The sequence below is a fragment of the Rhineura floridana genome, chromosome 8 (assembly GCF_030035675.1).
Source record: "Rhineura floridana isolate rRhiFlo1 chromosome 8, rRhiFlo1.hap2, whole genome shotgun sequence".
NCBI lineage: Eukaryota > Metazoa > Chordata > Lepidosauria > Squamata > Rhineuridae > Rhineura > Rhineura floridana.
The window spans coordinates 54,878,645-54,890,663 of NC_084487.1; the positions used below are offsets into that span (position 1 = coordinate 54,878,645).

The 12,019-nt window shown below is 39.9% G+C and overlaps 1 protein-coding gene across 1 annotated transcript in view; it reads right to left on the reverse strand.

The window, feature by feature from the left end:
- The window catches only part of CFAP54 (cilia and flagella associated protein 54), a 272,916-nt gene that overhangs the window by 82,866 nt on the left and 178,031 nt on the right, over positions 1-12,019 (reverse strand). Inside the window, exons 45-48 of the mRNA XM_061582731.1 lie at positions 7,448-7,654; positions 6,568-6,634; positions 3,954-4,136; positions 2,106-2,192 (exon numbers count right to left, since the gene is read on the reverse strand). Of these exons, the coding sequence (XP_061438715.1) occupies positions 2,106-2,192; positions 3,954-4,136; positions 6,568-6,634; positions 7,448-7,654 (544 nt within the window). The remainder of the gene's footprint in view (positions 1-2,105; positions 2,193-3,953; positions 4,137-6,567; positions 6,635-7,447; positions 7,655-12,019) is intronic.

Consider the following 12,019-nt stretch of genomic DNA (forward strand, 5'->3'; position numbering starts at 1 on the left):
AGAATTGCTTCCAGAGGTTTACTGAAACATTTGGCACCAGTAAACGTACAACTTGGTAGCCTGGCCTGCAACCTCAGATCTACAACCCCGTATCTTAGGCAAACATTCTTTCTAAACACCACATTATTTGCCATCACTCTGGATGCACACTATACTGCATCCACATCCACATTCAAGGGTTTGGATGGGGACTCTAAACAGCTTGTTCAAGACTGCCTTTGCAAAGATAAAAGATGGAGATAAAGGCACGAAACAGTTGGTCATGCTTTCTCTATGAAGAACTGCTGCTACTTGTTTATTGGGCAAATCCTTAGGCCCGCCTTTACGATTAGTAGAAACAATGACATTTCAGAAGGAAGGGGAGAAGAGGAGCCATAGCCCTGTGGCAGAGCACACATTTTCTGTGCAATAGGTCCCACGTTCAATTCTGGCATCTTCAGGTAGGGTAGGGAAAGATCCCTGTCTGAAACTTTGGAGAGCTGCTATCAATTACTGTAAACATTATGATTTTTCTATAGATGAAGTGGCTGACTCCATTTTATGCACCATGTCAAAAAACTCCAGAAAGGGTGTAATTAAAGTTTTAGAGGGCCCTTGTGGAAAAACAGTTTGAATTCCCATAGGAGGGGGAAATACCTGTGCCTTCTAGCGCCATCTTATCCTACAAGTCTTTAGCTACCAAGCCAAGAAACCCTCAAAGGACAAAATGCAAGCCTGACTTCTCTAGTTCCTGATGCCACAGATGCTTCAAATCAGGCAGGCAAGATTGAAAATAAACAAACCTAGTCCCAATTCTTTTGCTGGTTCCCAGAATTGCATAGAAGGTACCGCAAGTGTACCTAACATATTGCCCCTTCCCCCCACAATATGTTGGGAAGAAGAAAAAAAGACAAGAACTTAAAATATGGAGTTCATGCTGCTAAGCAGTGCCTCTCAAGAAGCCGATGCATGATCTTGTCTGCTATCCTATGGTAAGGTGCCATCACAAAGCTCTTCAGGAGTCACAAAATAACCATGTCCCCCTCTCCCACAAGAAAATCAACACATTCTGTGTCATATCCCGATGCATGTGTCTCAGAAAGCAGACTAAGTTTAGATTCCCATTAATCTGATTGTATCACACACTCTAGCTGTTTAATCACAGTGAGCAATGACACAAAAATAGGTTAGGTTGATTCCTCATTCACCCACACTCAGCTCATATATCCTCAAACTACATTTCAATTTGCTTTCAAGGTCATGTTCATCAGCATTCAAGATCTTATATTGATGTGAGGTGCCATTAGGGATAGGGTGGGTACTCAAATTCGGGGCTTAAAGAATGGGTCATACTGTATGACCCATTTCAAGCTGATCCAGACTTATGTGTGGATTTATCCTTATGAAGGATCACAAATGCCCTCCCCTCACTTGTCAGTTATTTCTCCCTATCTGCAAACAAAAAACTTTCATGAAATATGTGGGAGGGGTATAAACAGTATTTGACAGGACCCCATTTCCCAGTCATACAAACAGGCAACCTCCCAGCCTTAAAATGACATTCTGAGCATCATCACAACCTTCATTTTCTTCTGTGCCTAGAAGACTACAAATACATTGATTCCAAAGAAAATATCTGTTCTGAGCATGCTCAAACCATCACATCCTACAGGCATCATGAGATTTGTATTTTCTCTGTCTGCATGTCTTGGTCCCAGGACTTCTTTAAATACTGTTTATCCCACTGTCTACTTCACAAAGGTAAGAGGGGAGTTGTAAGTAAAGGGGAAGGGGCTGTGATCACTCCTATTGAGTGCTTTCAAAATCCATCAAGTATTTGCAAATACAAGGAATTATAGCAAAACCCAGATTATTTCTAGCAAACTGGGAGATGTCTACACATCTTTATGTGTCATGCAGATTATAACTGGGGATAAAAAGAACTTTCATTTTTCCACAAAAACAGTTCATATATAAAACATTTCCCACAATTAGTTATAAAATATTCTTCTGCTTAATGACCCCATGAAATAGACTGTGCAGTAGATATTAATTTAGTAGCCAATTTACATTAAGTGATCAGTGAAAAACTGAATTTGTTGCTTAACTAATATTTGCTACATTACCTTGAGAATCCTTCCTTCAATACATTTAATTGCATTACGACAAATTTCAGAAACAAAGTACTGATACAGTGTGAATAGTGGCAAAATCTGCAAAGACATAGGAGAGTACTATAAATGTTTATTTATTTATTTATAGTTAAGTAAAACATAGCTATATATAGCCAATTGCCTTTATAAGTGCTTTGAATCCATAAACTGTTGTTTGACAAATTCATAATTATTCATTTATACGTCTCTTTGTCACTTTTCTCTTCTATGGCATACAAAATGATGTACAGTACAAAAACATGAATAGCAACATTTAAATCCAATTAAAATTACTGCTCAAGTGAAGCAGAAAAAGCAAACTGATGCTCCGGGGGAGGGGTACCAAAGAGCTTCTAGTGAGGTGTTAACATTTTCTGCCTCAAACAGCAGGAGAAATGTATTACCCACTTGGGGAGTGGGTCCTAGTGCCCACTTGAAAAACAAGTTCACAAGTCAAATAAAAACATAAAATCAAAGATATTTATAGAAAAAAACAATATATATAGTAAATTACTCTAGAATGATATCTAACAAACTCATATTCAGTCCATTGATTTTAGTGGTTCTACTTTAAATATGCCTAATGTTGATACTACCCGTAATATCTGCCTAGCTATTGTGATTAGACAGCTCTTTTCCACATAAGAAAATAAAAAAGAGGCCTTATTCTTAAAATAGCCCATCATGTCCAGCACCCTGTTCTGATAGTTGCCAGATATCTATGGGAAACCAACAGACAGACATGAGCACAACTCTCCCAACCTCTATGCCCAAGCAACTACTATTTAGAGGCATACCACCTCCAATACTAGATTCAGTACACCACCATGGCTAGAAATCATTGATAGCTTTATCTTCCACAATTTTTTCTAAAACCCTTTAAAGCCATAAGTTGGTGGCCATTACTACATCTTGTGGTAGCAAATTCCACAGTGTAACTATGAGCTTTGTGAAGAAATACTTCCTTTGTCCTGAATCTTCCAACATCCATCTTCATTGGATGACCCTAGGTTATAGTATTAATAGAGAGAAACTTCCTAACCACTTTCTTCTTCTCATGCATAACTGTATACACCTCTATCATGTTTCCCATTATTCATCCTTTTTCTAAAGTAAAAGCACCAAATATTGTTCTTTCTTCATAGTTGAGTTGTTCCAACCCCGTGATAATTATGGTTGCCCTTTTCTGAACCTTTTCTAGCTCCACAAGCTTGAGGTGCAGCAAGTAGAACTATAGTGTAGTCCACATGCGATCACTCCATAGATTTGTTTAACAGCGTTATGATATTGGCAGTTTTATTTTCAAACCCTTTGTTACAACCCTAACACAGAATTCATCTTTTTATACAACTATCATACTTCACATTGTGGACCTTCTCTGCACCTCTCTTCAGTGGCACATTAAAATCTGGACTATGTGGTTTAACCTATGGATCACAGCTAATGCATGGAAAATATGTCTTGGAGTACAGAGTTGGACAATACATCAATACATGTATAGACGTTAATGTCCAATACTTTAAGATAAATTTTCCATGCATTACGTCTGATCCACATGGAACATTAAATCATCTACAGGTTAATCTACACCATCCAGATTTTAATATGCCACAACCTTCACTACCTTAGGGCTGCAATTCTACTTCGTTGGTAGTGGGACTAAGCATCCAGAGGATGAGGTGTTCAATTAAACAAGATGCATAACCTTGACCTCACGTTCCCTGTGTAGTATAAAAATGAAACTGCAGATTCATCACATTTGTAACCTACGTCAACATTAAAAATCAACAAATGTTTTATACCCATTTTATTAGTACTTACTATTAGATTTTGCTTGTTACAATGCAATTCATATATAACAAATTTCAGACTTGCAACAACTGTTGCAATATCAGCTCTGTAGTAATCCATAAACAGATCAATGCCAGGAATTAATATATCTGTTTCATATCGTACAAAGTCACAATCAGCTTTAGGATGTGGTAGTGAAGCTCTAAAAAGGGACTGAAAATAATACAATTATTATTAAAATATTCCAGTGCTGTAATAACAAAACACCTACACTTATTAAAGCCATATTGAGGAGCTTTTAGTATTTCATATTGTTGTAGATAAATTACATGTTAATATGGAATTAACATTTGTTTTATTACGCCTAGGATAAATGGAATCATAACATTGCACAAATACTGCGTAGGCATATACAGGGCTCTCTCTTGCTTCTCATTTAAAGTTTTAATTTATTCTTACTAGCTAGATCTGAAACCAAATGTAACTCTTAATTGGCTAGAAAATGAATTCTCAAATGTTCTATCCCTAAGACCCACTTGAGAGGGCTCAAAATTACTGCCAACTAGTAACAAAATGGCAGTGCAAGTGTGGAGCTACTCACAAAATGGTAGTGGATTGAGGCAGACAATCATAATCAGCTGGCAATCAATTACATTTCTACTGATAACTAATCCCTTGTTGAAAACTGCTAAATTGTTTGCCACAGTTATTTCCTTGTCGCAGGGAGTTCCATAGTTTAGTGACCTCAAACTAAATACAGACACACTGGCTCTGAAGTTACTGTGAACCCTCCTTTCTATTTTAGGCAGAATTTCCTAAGACAGAGGCTTTTTTGTTCTTTTCCTTCCCTCCCTCCAACATTATAAACTACAACCTCACTTTTTAATCATCTTCCACTCCCACACATGCAGGGAGCTACTGGTGCTGGAGTCAGCCCTATGAATAGGCTAGCTATAGCACTGAGTCCCACCTGGCCCACCATTTGAGAACTGCTGGGCTAGAAAAACTACCTTGAATCAAACAGTCCTGTGTTGGATTTCCACTTCTGTCTTGCCTTTGCATGTCACTCTATCCAATAAGCAACTAGCTCATTTGGGGTTATAGCACCTCAAGATATATCATCATTGTACTGAAACAGAACAACAGCTTATACAATACCTGGCTTCTTGTTTCTGCGAGAAGGGAAACTTGTTCCTTTTTGGTGGGGTGGGATAGGGGAGTTCTGCCAAAGTTCCTTTCTTCTTAGGAACAATGCCAGAAAGAAGCAGCTGCCAAGTTCACCTGGTGCTCAAATTTGTCAAAGCCTTTTGGAACATTATTTAACCCTCTCTCCCATAAATGGAATTCCTAGCTCAGCTGCTCCCCTTCACAGTTCTCAGTAGACTTGACCTGGTTTATTTTAAATTTCTGATTATCCAAGCAAGTCAAACATCTGCCTATGCACTCTCTAGACTTCTTTAGGGCTTCTACTGCCACTGGTTAACAAGTGGAACACTTGTTAGAATCCTGGCCCTTCCTTGCCTTCTACATTACAGCAATTTTCCTTCCTTCACCCCAGCTGTTCTTGAACCACATGGATGGGAAAAGGAAATAGTTTACTTATCCTAAATATCTGTTCTTCTAGGTATTCAGAGAGTAGTCAACAGCTGGAATAGTGTGACCTCTTAGTCAGTCCTATGACCACACCAGTGAGGGGAACTCCCCACTATCCCAGACACAGACTGGAAGATCAGGACCACTTTTACTCTGGTTGTTGAACTTTGCCAATATGAATATATAACTGAATGATTAAACTTAAGCAACCAACTTAAGGGCAAAAATATAAATTTGAGATATAGAAGGAATCTCTGTGTGGAGCTCTTCCACACAGGGCTATGAGCGCAGTCCAGTCAAAATGCTTGTTACTGGATGGGTCTATCTTCTGGTGGATTAATAAACTACAGCGATGATTCTGCAAAAATTCCAGGCCAGCCTGTGACATCCTTCTATTCCACAAACTAATGAGAATCATTCACATACTATCACAGGACTTAAGAAGGCACTTCTGAAACAAAGAAGAATAGACAGAGCCGGTTCAAGAGAAACCCATGACTGAAACTGAACTGAAACAAGACTGGCTGCAAAGAACTACTTTGAAGAACTACGTCTTGAAGATAAGAGTTCAAGTTTGCCCAGCAGATTAGACAACTCTGGAAACAAGAGTCGCCTTAGCCAGACGTGACCTCCAGTGTTACTTCCGCTTGATGATCCCAAATCAGCAGCAGTAAATGCATAATAAGGGAATCAGAGGGGAAAATACGAATAAATTCCTTCAGCCAGCTAGGTGTGAGGGCTAAAATTAGTCTTGAACACTAAAGGGCTGAGATGATGAGAAAATTTCTCCACTCGGTAGCAAACAATAGTACAGAGATATCTGAATCAGAATTATAATGTATCAATCTGTAATAATCAAAACCAGGCAAGTTAGGTGCATTGAATTAATACATTTAATCTATATTAATTTCATTCTATTAAGTATAATCTTCCTATCACATTTCAATGCTAAAACAGTTAATATCCTGCTATCTACTTACTGAGAGTGAAAATCTTGAAAACAACTTTTATCATTTACTAGATAAGATCAAAATTAAAACTTATTAATTACCTTGAAGAGAACAGCAGATAAAATGCAAGCTTTGGTTCTTAATTTCACATCATACAACAATATGTGCCTAAGTGCAAAAACAAAAAAGGAACTTGTGACTGCTTTAACGTAACAAACATTTAAAACCTATTTGAAAATAAAATCCTTCACTTTTAAGATTTTATCAAACAATGATATAATGTTCAGTCAGTACTTTTTCCATATAATTTGTGTATGTGAATTAAGATGTCTGAATGCTTTATACATAAATTTAGGGGTGCTAACTAGTGATCCTTGGGAAACACTTGACTCATTATGGGCTTATAGCTACCCCTCAGGGTCATTTTGAGGGTGGAAAAGTTGCAAGAGCAGTCTGTGAGAAGCAGTGTCACTGCACATCTGGCTTCCTGGCAGTGGAGTCACTGTCACTTATGGGAAAGAAGAGGGACAGGGGACAGGTAGCAAAGAGGCTGGATCTATGTGGGTACATTGCTGGAGCCAATCTGGAGCTTCTGCTGATGCGCTGTCAATGCGTGTGGACAGCATATACCTCCCTACTGCCTTGTTCCTCACCTGCTCAGTAAATGTTCTGGCATTTTTATCCAACCCTTCCTTCAAGGAGACACACATGAGTTGAATTTTTGCATGACTTTGATCTGTTTCAACTTGCTATTTTATATTAAATATTTAATTTTTTTTCTGGGTATTAGTATAAAATTCAAATGTTTGTATGATTTATTTATTTATTGGTATTTCTGGTTGGATAAGAAAAAGATACTTCAGTAACAATAGGAAGCATCCAGCCTTCACGATATCTGCATGAATTATTCATGTGAATTTGTGCAAAAAGTCCTAGGTTCATTTCATAAGAGGGTTACATTAGTTTTGCAAAAATACTCACTGAGCTATTTTAGCTGCTAAGACTGCTCCTTGTAGGCAACCCCAAATTCCAGCCTGAGAAACAAATTTCTCACAGTAACCTAGAGATATATTTGCCAATTTGCCAGTGGCATTCTCTGACAAGCCATGTAACTCCTGCCAGTGATTAAGTGCATCAACTATTTTGAGGGCTCCATCAAGGCCTTGACACCAACATTTGAAAGCAGCTCTGTAAGACATTAAAAATATCCATTGTTTTGCAGACATTTGTTAAAATGCAAAATACAGTATTTTATTTTGCATCATACTTTCAGGTGCAGATGGAATGGATTCAGGAAATACAGTGTGAACTGCAAAGACTGGAAAATTAAACACAAGAAGCAAACACACAAAACTTAACCTAAGCTCTCTGGGACAGTTAAATAATAAATACCTCTTCCTGCTGGTGTTATAAAAAAACTGGAAAAGGAAAAAAATGGATGAACTCTCACTTGTGCATTTTTCTTCTTCCTGGAAGCAATGAGGCAATCTGTACAAGAACTGGAAATCTGGAAACCAATGTACCCCACCCCATTTTTTCAGATTGTCAACTTTTTTTGCGGGTTGGGAGGGGAGAAAAAACTTTAACAACCTCTCCTGAAACCTAGGTGGGAGGGGGTTAAAGTAAGGGAAGAAGACTCACCCTCTCTCAGAACAGAAACTTCCCATCCCTTAGCCTGAGGGCTGGCAAAGTGTCAGTGGAATGAGATTCAATCTCAAATGTCCTCTCAGATGCCCAACTTAGTCTCAAACTATGTTATGCAGAATGCCATATTTTCATCTCAGTTCTTTTTTTTCAGCAGGCTGACTTCAGTGCAGGAAAGACAGCTACGGGAACACGGCTTTTTTTCTTCTTTGGTCATTTTTCAACTACAAATTGCCCACCCCAACCTTTTTCAATTTGTGAAAATATATTGGAACCTTGTATCCTCATATACCTTTTCCCCAATGTGGGAAAATAACCAGAGGAAAAAGTTAAACAGATTTTTTTTTCCAGCTACCCTCTCTCTATCTTGGCTGGCAACTTAAAAAAAAATCTAAGGAGATAACACACATCTCAAACTTTGCGTAACATGTAATTTGAGCGACATGGCGAGGAAAATCCAGACACAGGCACAAATACATCAGTCAGAGGCATCACTGCTTCCCAGAAAAAATAAAATGGGAAGATGAGCACAGAATTCCCCTGTCTTTCCAGGAACGGTGGGGTAACTAAAGAGAACAGGTGCATTCCTGCAGAAACATAGTATCTATTTCTATTGGATCGTTTGTTGTACTTGTTGCTCAAATACAGCACTGGCTAAAGAGCCAGTTTTGTAATGTTTTGTGAAATTCTGCCCAAACTGAAAAACAGGTGGCTGCATTGCAAATTTCCTATAGTGCCTGTTAGATCAGTGTTTCCCAACCTGTGGGTCATGACTAGGGATGGGTTAGAATTCGGTTGAAAATCAAAGATGGTATAGGACTCCACGATAATTGACATATTCACTGCCTTTGAGAATGGATCCTGAGTGCTGCGAGCAGGGGTGTAGTTATGCAGGGTTCCGGGGTGTGTGTGTGTGTCTTAGATCCTTACTTTTTTGGGAGCAGATTCCCAGTAGGGTCCCTATGTCTCCATCATTCGATGAGCCAATCAGCATGAAAGGGGAGCGTGTTAACTACTAAGAAGAGTCTTTAACATGCTTCCTTGTCCTTTCCTGCTGATTGGAGCCAATCGGAGTGAAAGGAGGTGAGTCAGCCACTGAGAAAACTCTTCTCAGTAGCTAACATTCTCCCCTTTCATGTTGATTGGCTCCTAGAGACATCTGTTGTTGTGAGAGAAGCATTAACAAGAATCTCATTCTCAACCCAGCAACAAAAACAAAACAAAAAGGATAGGAAGAGGTGTGGCTGAGACTATCATGAAGGGACCCTGCATGGATGCAAGCATGTGAGGTTTTTTATTTTTTAAAAAACACATCAATAAAATTGCATCTGTGAAATTGATCAGGCTGTCTTTGCTAAACAGCATGAAACTGACCAGCCTCAGTCACAAAGTGGATGGAGGAGGAGGAGGTGAAGGGCAGGAGCGAAAGGGTGGGCGGGCACTGAAAGCTGCTTCCCTTTCCCTTTCCTCAGTCACAGCAGACTAAGGAGCAGCAAGAGGCAGGGGGGAGGGAATGTGTGGGTGGATGGGCACTGAAAAGCTGCTTTCCTTTCTTTCCTAAAGGAAAGCACTCTTCTTTACTTGTGATTCTGAAGCTGACTAGCCCCAGTCACAGCTGATGGAGGAGCAGGAAGAAAAGGGAGTGAGAGGAAATGGGTGGGACTGAAAGCTGCTTCCCTTTCCCAAAGGAAAGCAGTCTGTCTTCTTTGCTTGTGATCCTGAAACTGACTAGCCTCAGTCACACAGTAGATGGAGGAGGAGGAGGTGAAGGGCAGGAGGAAAAGGATGGGTGGGAACTGAAAGCTGCTTCCCTTTCCAAAAGGAAAGCAGTTGCTCTTCTTTGCTTGCTATCCTGAAACTGAGCAGCCTCAGTCCCAGTGGACAGAGAAGGAGGCAGGGGGAGGGAATGGGTGGGTATCAGAATGGTAAAAGCAACAGATAGCAGACAAAAAATGTACTCGCATCTGTAACAGTCTGCTAGTTTGACAGAATGTGTTCAAACATTTAAAAAAGTGGCTCCCATCCTTAGTCGTGACCTGCAGGGGGGTCACGAAGCCCTGTGCAAGTGAATCTCAGGCTTTATGAGTAAAATCAAAATAATTATTGTTTATAATGCTTAACTAGTATGATCAATACCTATTACAACTTTATGTTTTGTTGGCATATTTGCAATGTCTGGAGTGAGCACTGATCTTTATGTAGCCAAAACAGTCTCATTTACAAACAGGAGGTGTCTGCAGGCTCAGGGGAACCTCAAGGTTTGCAGAAGTGCAAAAAGACATTAGAGAGGGGGACCTGTAAAGAGTGAAGAGATCCAAAAACAGCCCAATGAGAACTGGGCATGCTCAGTATGCATGGGTCAACTAGAAAAGAAAGCTAGGGAGAGAAATTGAAACAGATGGCTGGCTACAAGTTGCTGGTGAGGGGGAACGTGTGGTCGCGGGAGCCTGGGAGGAAGAGAGTAGGCAAAAAATACAGAGGAGGTAAGGAAGAGAAGAACAGAAGATAGACAGCAATATCTATGTATCCCTCTGTTGTCCTTTGCTTCATTTCGCTTCTTGACTTTCCACCAAAGAGGACAGTGGAAGAGATGAAAAGAATCCAGAACTCAGTTGCATGCAGAAGCCTCATGCTCCATCGCTTACATGCAAATCCCTTACACTTAAAATGTTCACAACTAAAAAAGGAACCATTTTACTAACCAGAAAGGTGTTTCTCTGGGGGCAACAGGACACCTCCGAGTTGGTATTGTCTTCCTTTGCTAATGCTTGAGGCAGGAAAGCCATCTGGCCAAGCTTAAAAATATAATCTCATACAAATAGAAACATTGACAATACTAAATCAACCATAACTAACATGAAACTAAAAACTTGCACACTGCTAGGCCTGTTCACTGACCCTTTAGACTCCATCCCTTTTCTTTAAAATCTTTATTGTCTTTTGCTTCCCAGAGTTGGCCTTGGAGGTGTCCTGGGGCCCCAGAGAAACACCTTTCTGGTGAGTAAAACAGTTCCTTCTCCAGTGGGCACCAGGACACCCACAAGTGGGATGTTCCAGAGCTGACCTATTGTATGGGTGGACACAAAACTCTTTAATGATTTTTCAGCACCTGCTGGATAACTTGCCTACCAAAGGCTGCTTCTGCAGATGCGTAAATGTCTATCTCATAATGGTTAGTGAAAGTATTCAGTTTTTCCCAGGTGGTTGCCTGACAAATCTCTTGTGGAGGTGCATTTGTTGATTATGCTGCAGTAGGAGCTGCTGCTCTAGTTCAATGTGCCACAATACCTGGTGGCAGTGGCATGTGCAGCGAACTATACACTAAAGCAATACACCCCTTAATCCAACTTGCCACAGTAGAAGATGACATCTTTTTATCCAGAGTAGTTGGGTGCTAAGAAATGAATAACAAATCTGTCTGCCTTTTCAGTTTTGTCTTATTAATATAAACCTTAAGAGCTCTCCGCACATCTAAGAAATACCAAATGCACTCTACAGCATGCTGTGGTGATGGGCAAAATGTTGGCAACGCCAACTCCTGCTGATGGTGAAAGGCTGTATTTACTTTTGGGACGAAAGCAGAATCTGTTCAGAGTATGTCACTGTGGAAAATACAGAGATGTTTTGCTACTGAGAGTGCTCCCAGTTTAGACACCCATCTTGCTGATGTTATTGCCACCAGGAATAGCACCTTGAAAGACATAATTTGCAGAGTGGAAGTTTTCAATGGTTTAGTTTTTGGAGAGCTGACAACACTTTGTGAAGGTCCCATGTAGGAAACCAATGGTGAACAGGCACCAAAGTCAGAGAAGTTCTTCTTAAGAACTGTTTCAGATATGGATGAACACCCAGTGACTCAGATGATGACTCAGAAAGCACTGTTGCCAATGCTGATGCTTGTCTCCACAA